Genomic DNA, 13,732 nt, shown 5'->3' with positions numbered 1-13,732 from the left:
TTAGCTCCTGAAAACATTTAATTGGTTTAGAAAAGGTGTGACTGGACCCTTAAACAAATTCTCCAGATGTCCCTTCCCTTTTAACACTAGTCCCTGCCTGAATCAAGTAGGAGTCATTGGGCGCAGGCTTCTCATCTGTTTCAATCTCCCAGGACAAGCTTGTCCCTCTGTGATATCACCTGATGTAGCCTTCTTATATATTCAGGCAGGAGGAGACACCAAACACCCTGCTCAGGGATTCTCCATTTAGCTAGATACTTGTATGTCCCCCTTCAGCACAGCTGAGCACCTCATAATTGGCAATGTATTTATCCTCGTAACACCCTATGAGATAGGAAAATGCTATTACCCCCCATTTTACCCATAAGGAACAAAGGCACCAAGAGGCTAAGAGTAGGAGCCACAAAAGTAAACCCCAATAGGCACCTAAGCCCCTGTTTTAGTCACTTAAGTTCCTATTTTGGCTCCACTGTGGTCCACAAAATTTCCATCAAGTCCATTAGATACCATAAACTCACTCAGTGACTAAGTTTTCAGGGTAAAAATTCCCTTGGGGCTTGTGTTTTGACTCTGAGCATTTGCACTGCTGCTTGCCTCTAAGTGCCCGTATGCCTATCTCCCACCTAAGCTGTGGAGCAATTCATAAACCGGGGGAAGACAGGTGTTTGGCCACTTAAGTCGCATGCTGGGCCCAATCCCGTAGATGTGCTCAGAGGCTGCCTGCCAGATCAGGTCCCATTCAAAGCCCAGAGTTATTCTCACACTCTGTCTCCCTCTGGCCCACTGACTGTTCCACTATGGATAAATACTTAAATAGTCATTGGACCAGACAGAGAGAGAGAAGATAACTCCCTAGTCCAGTGTTGGGACACCCATCTGGGAGGTGACCCAGGCTCCAGTCCTCCTGCTCCAACCATTCTTTCATTATTTATCATCAGAATAGATTGAGGGAGTCCCCACATGAGACTATCCCATAGCTCAGTAGTTAGAGCACGCTCCTGCGAGGTGGGACACCCCTGTTAAAATCCTTTCTCCCCCTCTGCCTGCAAGGGGGGGAACCAAACCTGGGTCTGCCACATCCCAGAGAGAGGTCTAACCACTGGGCTAGAAGGTGGGGGCCCCTCCTTGAGCCATTTTGTGTGGAGCACACAAAACTGTTTCCCGCAAGAAATGTCTTAGGTGCCTAAGCCACCTGACTCCAGGCAGCAGGTACCCTTTCACGGATTTCTAAGCAGAGATAGGCATCTCCTTACAGCTTGCCTTCCATGGGTGGGGGAGGCAGAATTAGCATCTCCCGTTGGCTAACTTAGCTCCCCACCTAGTGCTGATATTTGTGGATTGCATTCTTAGGTGCCTATCTTTCCCCATTCATCGTATGGGGGGGCTAGGCACTTACCTCTGGCTTTCTTCCTGTGTTCTTCCTGTGATTGTCAAGTTGCCATGACACTCACCATTGCAACGCCTAAGTCCCGTTGGGGATCCCACCCTGAGTGACATGCCCAAGGTCACACTGGGAGCCTGTGGCAGAGCAGAGAATCAAACCTGCATCTCCCAACACTTAGGCCTAAAGAGTGACCCAGACTTCCTCTCCCATGTTCTCAGAAGGCTGCCAAGGGAAGGACTCAAACTCTCAGTGGTAGTTGGGTTTGGTGGCCACAACATGTCCCCTTGAGCCACCCAGTCTTTGTCATGCAGGATCCAAGAAATCCTGGGGTTTGTCAGGTCAGATGTTTTACAGCTGAGCTTTTGCTCCCCTCAGCTGCTGGGATTTCCCCTCCAACCCTGAGCTGTCAGATGCATGGTTGGCCTTCCTGGAGAGCGCGGCAAGCCGGCTTTCCTGCATCAAGGCCAAGAGTGCTTGACCTTTCCCCTTGGTTGGCTTCCCCTTTGTATTGGAAGGAATAAGAGGCCCTTATTAAACAGCTGAGAGACACCGAAGGATCTTTCAAGCAAAGGACGCACTAGACCACACTTTGTAACACTCTCTCTTCTGCCTTTGTACTTTCATCGCCTCCCTCACTCCTCACCACCTCCTCCCCCAGCCTAAAAAAATGTACTTTGCAGGAGGTAAAAGGTCAGTAGTGGAACAGAAGCCAGTGATGCTGCCGGGCTGTGGAATGTTGGGCTCTTCACACTCTCGCTCCATCTGGATCTTCTCTTGTTGCATTCTTTCATCTTACCCCCGCCCAACACACCTATTCCCCAAGGAAGGGCCTCCCGTTGCCAAACACCGCTCTTCTTCTGCAGTATCATTTTGTTTTATTATTAAGATTCAGGATCCCAGATGGCCAGACACTTGAATCTGACTTTGCTTTCTGGGGAGTGGGGGGCACAAGCAGGGGTTTCCTTTTCTCTCTCTAATCAGCCTGCATATGCTAAGCAAAAATTAAGGCAAGCAAATGGGAAATGGTCTGTCCCAGAGACTGCATGCTGACCACACCTGTGTCTCTTTGACAAGCATACTGGAGTGCTGCAAACACTTTATTACCTATTTGTATTACACTAGTACTTAGAGGCCCTAACCAAGGTCAGGGCCCAACTGAGCCAGGAACTGTATACTCCCAAACGATGGGAACAGCCATGGGTACTAGGGTCGCTCCCCAATATGCCCACCTCTTCATGGCCCACTTTGAGGAAGAATTTCTGGACAAATGCACAGTGAAATCAATGGTATATCTAAGATACGTCAATAATATTGTCATCCTCTGGACAGACCTAAACTCCCTCATAGATTTCCACCATCCATCTATTCAGTTCTCTCTCGAACACTCACTCCTGCACCAGCATCAACTTCCTGGACACCACGATCAGCTTCAGCAATAGAACCCTACTGACAACTACATACAAGAAACCCACAGATCACCATCCTTACCTTCACAAATCCAGTAACCACCCCCAAGGCCCCAAGATATCTGTTATCTACAAACAGGCCCTCAGATATCACAGAATATGCTTCAAGGAGAAAGTCCAGGATACCTACCTTAAAACAAGGACACTCCACCAGAGAAGTAGATCGCATCCTGTAATAGGCCACCCAAATACCCCAAGAGAACCTGCTTCCATATCGGAAAAAAAAACCAACCTCTGACTGCACACCCCTCATTGTCACCTATCACCCCACACTGGAACCCATGCAGGGCATCATTAAACAATTACAACCTATGCTCGATGGGAACCACATTCTGAAAGAACTCTTTCCTTAATCCACACTTCTGGCCTTCAAACAATCCTCCAGCCTCTCCAAACTCATCATCAGAAGCAAGGTCTTCACAGCCCAGGACCCACAAACTCAGTGCAGCACCAAACCCTCCTATAACAATAGATGCAAAACTTGTAGACATATCTCCACTGCTTTGATGATCAACACCCCCCCCAACACACCTATCAAGATTAATTGGTCCTACTTATGCCTATCACAACACATGGTGTACCTCATCCAATGGACTAAATGCCACAATAACAACTACATTGGCAAAACCAGAGCATCACTATGCTCTTGCATGAACTCACACAGAAAAATGATAAAGGATGAAAACAACATAACACCTACGGGTGCACACTTGTCACAAAGTGATCACTCCATATCTGACCCCTCAACCCTTGTCCTCAAAGGAAACCTGCACATTATCTTCAAAAGACGAGCATGGGCACCTACATTTTCATAACTTTGCTAGACACTAAAAAGCACGGGCTTAATAAAAACACTGGATTTATGGCTTATTACAACAATCTGGCCAGTGACCACAGGGGTATTAACGAGCCACTTTGCCGTAGAATATGCTAAAGAATCTGTTCCTCCTTGTATTTAGCTGTGACACTCTGCGTACCTTTCCCAGACCTGAAGAAGGGCCTGGTGTAGCTCAAAAGTTTCCCTTTCACCAACAGAAGTGGGCCCAATAAAAGATATTACTTCCCCCACCTTATCTCTGTAATATCCTAGGTCTAATACAGCTACAACGGCATTGCAAGGAACTGAATAGTCATACAACAAGAAACAAGCTCTGACCTAAAGTGCTTGCAGTCTAACTAGAGAAGGCAAAGGGGGCGGACAGGAAAACGTAGGCGAAGAGAGGTGAAATGGCTTGCTCAGCATCACACAGTAGGGCAGAAGAAGACCCCCAGTCTCCTGAGTCCCAGTCTGCAGCCCTATCGACTAGATTCAATGCCTCTCAGTCAGATTTAGTGTGAATGGGTGCTAGTCCACTGACGTCGCTTTTCCATTGGGTCTAAATGTGACCTGCAGGCTTTGAGCAGTAATTTCTGGTCTGGATTGCTTAACTTCTAAACATAATCTGTCGTACCAATAAGTAATTAATTCCCCAAGAAGAGATGTGCCTTGTAAGGGCCTTTACTTAAAGGTGAACGTAATATCCTGGTGATGGCCTTTCTGTATTCCTGCCCAGGACTGTGGAACAGCCAAAGAAGCCTATCTCAGAGAACCTATTGCAGGTTTCAGCTGGAGCCCAGTGCACATTGGGAAAGGACTTTGCGGATCTACTGGATGCTCTGAGGATCCCCAGACAGTACCTCCTATAGAGGCTGTGTGATTTGTTTTTAGAGTGCTCTCAATCTGCTGGGACATAAGAATGACCTCAAACATTTTTCCCTGCATAAACCAGCATTCTAGGTTCTGCTTTTCCTTGGCCTCAAGTAGTGACCTTGCTAACATCTATAGCAGGGCAGAGAGCTGACCTCCTTGTGCTGCTTTAGGCATTTGTGGTGTCATTCTTTGTTACAGGGTAAATACCCTGCACTCAAGTAAAGGCACAGTGATCTGCTGTCTGATGAACCTAGTGCATAGCACCTAATAGTAGCCAATTCTGAGACTGGGGTCAGTTGCACTGGGAAATCCTCTGAAAACTATGAGCCTGCTAGCAAATGCTCAGGATGTCATTGTTCTTTCCCTTGACTTGATAAGCCTTCCTGATTTATGTAGATATCATCTGAAGTCTACGGAGCCTTCCACTTAACCAATGCACTGGTTAATTTGACGCCCCTCTTTAATTTGAACAAAATCTCTGGACATATGAACACAACCTCTCCCCCCTTCAGTTTGATCATTTCATGCCTATGTTACAAAAAGGGAAGCTTCTCTCCCTAGCTAAGGTAAGTTCATTAGTCAATTCATAAGGAAATTCTGTGGAAGTTGGAAGATGAAAGAGGCCAGGGAAGATCCAGGTGGTGATAAAAGAGTACAGCTACTGAATTAGCATTATTAGCACACCCATGTGCCACGCCTGGTGTGACGTGCACACTGCGTGGTTGCATGGATGACTTGACTGAGCACTTTCACCAACCAGCCTGCTAGGAATGGACTTGATGCCAATAGAGCAGATTCCTCTGCATTTCATTGTTGATCTGAGACCTTATGTCATATTGCCATTTTAACCTGAAGACGTGTCCGTCAAATTTCTCAGGTGAAGGGAGGAAGGAGAGTTGACTCGGGTCCCATTTCCCTCCTCCTCCCTGCAAACCACCTGCCTAGCACCACAACGGGAGCCCCTCTCAGCTCCTTAGCCTGCACTTTAGACAGCTGAGAAGCGTTGCTCCCTAGCACCTTCTCCCCAGTGGCCTCGGCTCCCTCACCAGCCACACCTTCAGCACACGACTGCTTCTGGCTTCCACAGCAGGAAGTACCTGGCTTAACTTCTTGGGCTCTGCTGCTTCCCTGGGTAGGGCAGACCCAGCAAGTGTAGAATCTGGGGCAAGCCTTTCCCACAGGCCAGGTCAGGAGGGAAATGTCCCAGAAGCAGGCTGGGTGCTTCAGGAGGACCACTCAGTGCTCCCTGTCCTCTCCTCTTCAGCAGCCTCTCCCCAAACCCAGGAACCCATCCCCATGGTGTAAAGCATCTTGGGATTAGCCAGTATCCCTATTCACTGAGCAAAACAGCATGGCCCAACTTCAGCTCAGGTGGTTTTGAGGCTAATATGGCACTCACTCCTTCACTCATGAGTCTCCTGGCTGGGGGATGCTCTGTATGAATCCAGACACACCCACCCAATGTCTCTGGAAAATGTTCCTTAACACAGAACTGGATTTACTCCCCACACACATTTAAGAATTCTCCCCCTCTGCTCTTACACCTTTCCCTTGCTCGGGGGTTACCTACACCAAGTTCGTGGCTAACGGGCCTTCTTTCAACCCTATTACCTGGCCAGCAGGATTGACAGTCCCAAGTGCTCATAACCAACCCAGGAACAGCAGCTGCCAGACCCCAGAGGGCTGCCGATGTTGCTTGTGCTCTTAGCCCTTTCATTCCCGTGGCTCACATGTTCTTTCAAGCTAACCCATTCCAATGGTCAGCAGGTGCTCAGTGTATACCGGGTCATGGGAGCAATTTTCTGGCTGTACCCAGTATATTATGTCAAGCTGCATTAAGTGGAGTTTAAAATGAAGGGCTGTGGGGACTGGAAATAGACACAGCATATTTTCCCTCTAGGTCTTTATTCAAATCTAGGCCAGCTTGGCCCAGGTTGCAAGTTGTTCTCATGCAATGGCTGTTTGGGGCCCTTGTGAAATGGGCTGATGGTTTTCAGTCCAGTTTCTGGTGGCCAGGTGTCCACAGCACAGCTTGCATTAGCTGGCCCCCTTGCTAATGGTCTCAGCTGGGAGACTGAGGACTGACTGGGCCACAGACCCTGACTGTCCCTCTCCCCTCTAGAGGGGGCCCCTGTGGATCAGGGTGGAGGCCCATGGGGGCGACAGAAGCCAGGACTGTTCCTCCCTGTACTGTACCAGTTCTTCCATCTCCAGGGCTGCCCAGGAGCTAACACTGTGGTTCCTTTTCCTCCCTCAGATCCAGAACCCATCCTGGATTGGCAACAATGGCACCGCCTCCCCCGTGCCCGCCTGCGTGGTCCCCTGTGACACAGTACCTTCCTGCATGTCCCCCCACGGACACCCCCATGCAGCTGGTGGTGTCTCCGAGTTCCTGAGTGTCTCCGGCCCTGGCAGCCACGTGGGACAGACTCACATGGGCAGCCTCTTTGGCACCGCTGGGATCAGCCCGGGCATCAATGGCTACGAGCTGGGCGGCGAGCCTGACCGCAAAACCTCCAGCATTGCGGCCCTGAGGATGAAGGCAAAGGAGCACAGTGCTGCCATCTCCTGGGCGACATGACAGGGCTGCAGCCAACGCCCTCAAGACACTGACAGAGCAAACGGGGACAGCCAAAAAAACCCACCATCCGCTTGGACTCAAGCCAGCCATTGCCTCCTTGGGGAGCCGAAGGCAGCACTTTTAGCTACAGCGAACACGTACCTTACCGTAAGTGGAGTGTTTCAAACGTACACACAGGGAGCTCCCAGCTTCCTGTGCTCAAGCAGGATAAGAGGAAGTGGCGGAATCGCTCCTATCCCAGCTAGACTTGTGTTTTCTTCTAACAGGTGGCGTTTCCCTTTCACTGTCATGCTTGCGTTTGCCAATGACCAGGGCATTTTTCTCCCCGTGCCAGAGCGGACTTTCCAATCAACCGCCCATCATTTTCAGTTGATTTCCCCCTCCCTCCACCCATGTGTTGAAGTGTTGTTTCTAATCCATTTTATTCTGTCCCATACAGGCAACAAGTGTGGGGGGTGATGCCTGGCACCAGCAAGGAGGCACCTCCTGGTGGCGGGGGAGGGGGCCGCAGGGCCATCACTCTTGGCCTCCTAGCAGGAGTCACAACTAGCGATTTGAGTTTGCAATAGAGCTGGGGGGAGAATCTTGGTCCAAAAGAAAGAGAAATTACCCTCATTGACTCCTGCCCTGGTTCCTCTCCGTGTTGCACAAGCTTAGCTGAAGCAAGGACTTGCAGAGATGCTAAGGGAGGATGAGGAAAGGGATGGTATGTCTTTCCCTACAGAGCTAAGTACCACCATTGCTGGAAAAGCTTGAAGTTACAGGCTAAGACAATCAGCTACACCCTACTTCACTCACCTCCATTCAGGCTCACTAAGGGAGATAGCAGCTTCTCTGCCTTTTAGGTGCTCAGAGGGGGAATAGCACCCAATAAGCTAAGGTTCCTTCGCCCCGTCTAGGAAATAGCTGGCATTAGTTGGTTTGTAAGCACAGGTCCACAGCAGGGAGGGAATGGCAGGCCTTTAATCTTCCATCTCTTTTAAGAGGTGTTTACTGGGCCAGCAGTTACTGGCATCTACCTACAGCTAGCAACTGTATAAGTGCAGCTGCTATGTGGGCCCTGCCCAGCATGGGTCTGTTGCTTTTCATAGCAGAAGGGAGGTTCCCTTGAATTACAACTCAAGCGCTAGCATGCGACCCTGCTTGTTGGCTTTCATGTGTGATGGAATCCCCCACGCACATGCAGCCGCTGTCCTGACGTCCGTATGTACGGAATGATCCCTTGTCACTTCACTACCATCCTCTACGGAACAGCATGCAGTTGCGGGGCAGCGGCCTCCAGTGTGCATCCTCTGAAACGCTGGTCAGCAGGGTGCAGATGGGCAGAACCTCCCTGGGCTCTCTGTGTCCTTTGAGTCAATGGCACTTCTTGATTTCTCTCTGTGGTTCCTATTTGTTTCCTGTTACCTGGGGCTGCATTAACTATTCAAAGTTAAACTGTAAACTGTTGGACGAGTTTTCCCCTGCAAGGCCAAGTTCTTCCCAACCTTTCCATGGAGTCTGTGGTGCCAGGGATAGTCTCAGAAGCTCCCATTGCACCATTGCTTAAAGCCATGGATACTTGAAGCAGCACTAGAAACAGCACTAGAAACAGGGGTAATTCTGGCAGTGAATGTAACACATGCACATGCCTCAAGAGATGATGTTAAACAGCGTTGGCTAGGGGCAGCTGGCTTTGGCACCTTGGCTCATGAGAAAGAGAAGCTGCATCATAGCTTCATCTCTCTCTTTGTCACAAGAGCTATGGCGGACCTGGCTATCCCATGTGACATGGAGGCTCATTTCATTCCACGCGCAAGTCCAGTAACTTTCGGAGCATTAAATCAGGATGAACTTGGCCCAGCATGTTAGGGGCAACAGGGAGCGTTGTTGTAGCCATGTCGGTCCCAGGCTATTGGTTGTTGCGTTGGTTGTTGTTTTCATTTCCTCCGCCCATTGCTACTTGGTTTTACAACGTGGGTGAGGTTCTTTCATTGGACCAACTTCTGTTGGGGGGAGAGACAAGTCTCTCTCCCCAACAGAAGTTGGTCCAGTGAAAGACACTGCCATAACTCCTTGTCTCTGGGTGCTAGGAAGTCAGTTCATTTGGGAGTATTAAGGGTTCTTTTCAGAGTCTTGTTTCATAATGGTTGGATTGTCTCCAAAGAAACTACTTCCAAAATTCAGGTTTCTGGCTATGTGTATATATTATTATTTATGTACTGCCTAGCACACTGCTGTGCCCTATATAAATAATACACCTATATTAGATCTAACATTCACATGTATTTATTAGACTAAGTGAAACTAATACTTCTGTCTCTTTTTTCCTCAAAAGTCTTTGGGGTCAGTAGAATTCTAAGTGAAGCTTTCCCCCACACTCCGTGAGGGAGGTATCATGCATGTATCCAGAAGTCCATGTGTAATAATGAGTCTATGTCAGCCAAGGATGAACAGGAGTTGTGCCTCAGGGTGGAAGATTAGCTTAATGATCAGCCAGCAGTTCTCAAACTTCATTGCAACCCCCTTCTGACAACAAAAATTACTACACAACCCCAGGAGTGGGAACTGAAGCCTGAGCCTGCCTGAGCCCCACCACCGCGGGGGCCGCCAAAGCCTAAGGGCTTCAGCCTTGGGTGGGGGGCAAGTCTAATGCAGTCCTGGTGACCCCATTAGAACAGGGTCACAACCCACTTTGAGGTCTCGCCCCAGTTTGAGAACTGCTGGATTAGGTACATGGTCCCTGCGTGCGTTTTCAACTTGCTGAAACAAGGCTGCCTACCACATCAGACAGAGTCACAGGGGAGAACTTAAGCCCTTCTTGAAAGTTTCTCCAGTTTTCATGTATGTTTTAAAGAGATAACACCGAGGTTAAAAAACAAACAAACACATTTTAACTCCCTCTTCCACAAAAAAACAATACAACACCCCCACACACACACACCTAGTGTCAGTAAAAGCTCCTTTCTCTAATAAAAATGGAAAGGATTTTTAACCTCTAAAGGTCCGGAGCGTGGAGTAGAATCCAGGTAGATGGTTCCAAGGGCTTGTGCAGAGCCACAGGCTCCCGTGGAAGGACTGGGGCCCAAATTGACTTTTCCCCACTGTTGCAGCTCATTTAGTTTTCGCCCCTCACTCTGCATCATCAACATTGCTGGTCTGGTCACTTTCACCCTCTGTTTCTCCTGCCCTAGAGCCGGCTTGCGTTGGTTGTTGTTTTCATTTCCTCCGCCCATTGCTACTTGGTTTTACAAAAAACCTTTTAAAATAACCTTATTTAAGCAGAAATCTAACAGCCAAGCCCCCAGTGTGATGCTGGGGCAGATCTAGCGGCCACTCCAAACCCCCTCAGCCAGACTGAGCAGCCCTCTGTGATTTGAAAAGTGCTTCTGCCACCCACTGCCCTGTAGAGAAGAGAAGAGACAGGACCCAGCTGGGATGACTATAAAGAGGATCCCTTACTGAGTCTGTTGGACAAAGACAGACCCGGTGGTTCACTCTGGCTCCCTAGCTCCCAGCTACTTAATGTCACCAACAGGCTCACTAAATCCAGGCGGCCTGAACTAAGCAGCTGTTGGGGGGACTGTTGACTACACTATCCTCCCCAGACCAGCTGGGGCTCCGCAGAGCCCCGGCCTTGGAAAAGGAGCAGTGTTCTCCTACATGCCCCTGATCTCACGCAGTTTGCTAAAGAGATGCTAGATTTGGGGGGACAACAAACCTAGCCTATAAATTTCAGCTGGAATTTGATGTGGGGGGGGCATGGGGGTGAAGGGAACATGGTACAGTTCTTTTCCTCCCCCATTAGCCCAACATGTGCCCTTCCCCTCACCCCCCTCCCCTGAAATGGACTCACATCTGTCACTGAAAGCGAGGTGGTCCTGGGCTAAGTAAGGACAGTTCCCAGGACATGTCTGCCTTAGCCGATGATTTACCGCTGAAGGCTGCCGAGTGCAACAAACATGCTCCCTCCTTATATGTCAGGCAGAAGCTGCCTCTCATAGGGGAACTACAAACAGCCCCAGCGGGAGGCAACGCCCGTGCACTACACGCAGAGTGGGGACACGTGAGGCGAGCTGCTCTTAGCTACATTTCTAGTGAGAGACAAATATTCCCGGGGGGGGGGGGGGGGGGAGAGGGGCTGTTAGGGGGAGTTATCTCGACAGTTATAAGGGAGGCAGTTTTAGAGGAGCACAAGGTAGGACTGGGCCCGATCCAGCAGGGGACTGAGCACTGTCCACTCTTTCCATATAGCAGACACATGACACTAGCAGGGTGGTTCAGCCCCAAATTTCACTTACCCTAAAACCCTTGCACAACATATTCTTTAGAGTCATTACATTTATGTTGAAAACAACCAATAGTGCCCAGCTCTGTGACCTCAGCTAGCGAAACACAGTGACTACGTGACATGGCATCCCAAATGAAGTGTTCGCACGTTAGTTAAGCAATACCTGCCACTGCTTCAGTCTCGCTCGCTCAACGGCAGCTGCCATCTGCGTATCACTTCTGCACAGGGCCCCAGTGTTGATGCCCCAAAGTAAGGCTGAAAGAATGAGTGCGGACATTTGAAAACATCAGAAATCACTTTCGCAGCTAGGCAAAGAGGTGTCTATGCGCTACGCTGAAGCAATTTCTTTAGTTAATTTAAGAATTTGTTTTTACCCAACTGTTAAATTAACTAGAAAAACAAATATTTTAAAATCGAGTGCTTCCTTTAGCCCAGCTGCAGATTACTCCGCTTTCCTAATTACTGTAATGGCACTGCTGAGTCTTCACGCCTCCTCTGCATTGAGGTGCCAGGATGGCACCTTTAGATTCATGTTTATTCTCTTTATGACCCTGTCAATACGTCCTTTATCTTGGGCTTTTCTCCGCACTATACTTTGCCATTGTGATGATTTTGCGCTGGCCATGCCTTTAGAAAGGAGAACACACCTGCCATAGTTCATGAGACACAAGGCACCAGCCCACAAGTGAGCTCTTTGGGGAAGGGATTGGCTTTTTGGTCTGTGTTTGCACAGCTCCTCGTATGCCAGAGCCCTGGCCCAGGACTGAAATGGCTAGGTAATACAGGAACAGCACTAACAACCAGACTATCTGGTGAGGGGATTTTCAAAACAGCTCAACAGCTGTGTATAGTGAGCAGGAGAAGCATCTCCCTCTTGGGCCCTCGGCCCAATGCCCGCAATGGGGGTTTGCTGTCCCCTGTGCTTGCTGCTAGTATCCAGAGGCAGTCGATTTACAAAACTTTCCCCTGAACAGCAGCGACTGCGGCCATACAGCCATGCCACCAAGAGGGATGTAAACAGCAGCCACCACCTTGCTCCACCATCATTAGAAACACAAGAGGGGGAGGACATTGGGGTTTGGAAATGGGAATGGGCAAAATTGAGAGCAACAGCAGCATGGTTTTCAGAGCTGGTTTTACAAGCAGCGGAGTATAGATCGCAACCCAGGTGCCTGGCAGAACAGCTTTGTTGGGAGTAGAAACACTTCTGTAACAACTTGCAAACGTTTACTCATTACCCTTGGTCCCCAGGCCCGTCCCCCCACTGCTTGGCTTGCGCACTGCTGTCCTCTGCCAGTCACCAGGAAGGGCTGCCATAGACCACACTTCAAGAACCACTGCGCTTTACCCTAATCCCACTCTAGAGGGCATGGAGATGCATTTGCTCCAGCTCTGTCATATGGAATTTGCAGGTCTCTGAAAGGGTATGAAACGCCACTCTGCGGTCACAGAACAAGCATCTTAAGAGACCACTGGGCTGTGTGCATAGGTGAGTGTTGAGGCAAGAGGACGTGCTTCCCTCTACCCAGCAGGTTCCAAAACTCCTCTTAGCCAAACTCCTCAGAGGCCCTTAAGCCAGCTGCTGTGCTTGTGTTGTTTCCTTTAAAAATGTGCTATGAATTCAGAGACTCATCTCTCAGGCTCTTGTATTGCTAGTTCCCTGGAACAGCGGGCAGAAATGTCAAGTCAAAGGAGAATTTGCTTGACCTGTTGTCCTAGAGCTACAGTCTGGCCGGTCGTGTCTAGATAATAAAACACAAGAGAGAAAAGTGTGTGTGTGTGTGTGTGTGTGTGTGTGTGCGTGCATCCATGTGTAAATATGTCCATATGTTCCAAGACATGGGTGGGAGGGGTGTGCATTGTATGCATACTGTATATGTACAGTATGTAAAGCATGAATGCCCTGCACGTATACATATGCAATGTGTGTTGTGTGTACATACCACGGTATCTGTATGTGGTCAGTGTGTATCTGGATAGTGTGCATTGTACAGATGTGTACATACAGTGCAGAGCGTGTCTGTGTCTGGGGGGGGGGGTCTTTTCCATGTGTTCCTTTTTGACAGCATACACCCAGACATCACAGTATGTTGTAAAACACTCTAAAAACAAACAAAGGCGAAAAGGTAGTTTCCTGGAAAGGGCTGCAAAAATAATCAAACGGCCGTGCAGGACTGTGTTTATTTTGCTGTTCTGACTGACATAGCGAAAAGCAAACAGATTGAATCAAGGATTAAACCCAAATGGGAACTGGGGCAGAATCAGCCTGAAACTCATTCCGCCAGTTTCAACTCTGCTGATGGTACTGCAGGGCGGTGAAAGACCGACCTTATACCCTAGT

General features: G+C 49.1%; 1 protein-coding gene across 1 annotated transcript in view; it reads left to right on the top strand.

Annotated features, from left to right (window-relative positions):
- Positions 1–8,699, top strand: part of ALX4 (ALX homeobox 4) — a 63,810-nt gene extending 55,111 nt beyond the window's left edge. The window contains exon 4 of the mRNA XM_048855228.2: positions 6,798–8,699. Coding sequence (XP_048711185.1) covers positions 6,798–7,121 — 324 coding nt within the window. The 3' untranslated portion in view covers positions 7,122–8,699. The remainder of the gene's footprint in view (positions 1–6,797) is intronic.
- The last annotated feature ends 5,033 nt before the right edge of the window (positions 8,700–13,732 follow it).

The sequence above is a fragment of the Caretta caretta genome, chromosome 6 (assembly GCF_965140235.1).
Source record: "Caretta caretta isolate rCarCar2 chromosome 6, rCarCar1.hap1, whole genome shotgun sequence".
NCBI lineage: Eukaryota > Metazoa > Chordata > Testudines > Cheloniidae > Caretta > Caretta caretta.
The sequence above is the reverse complement of the archived record's forward strand: the minus strand, read 5'-3'. Positions and strand labels throughout refer to the sequence as shown.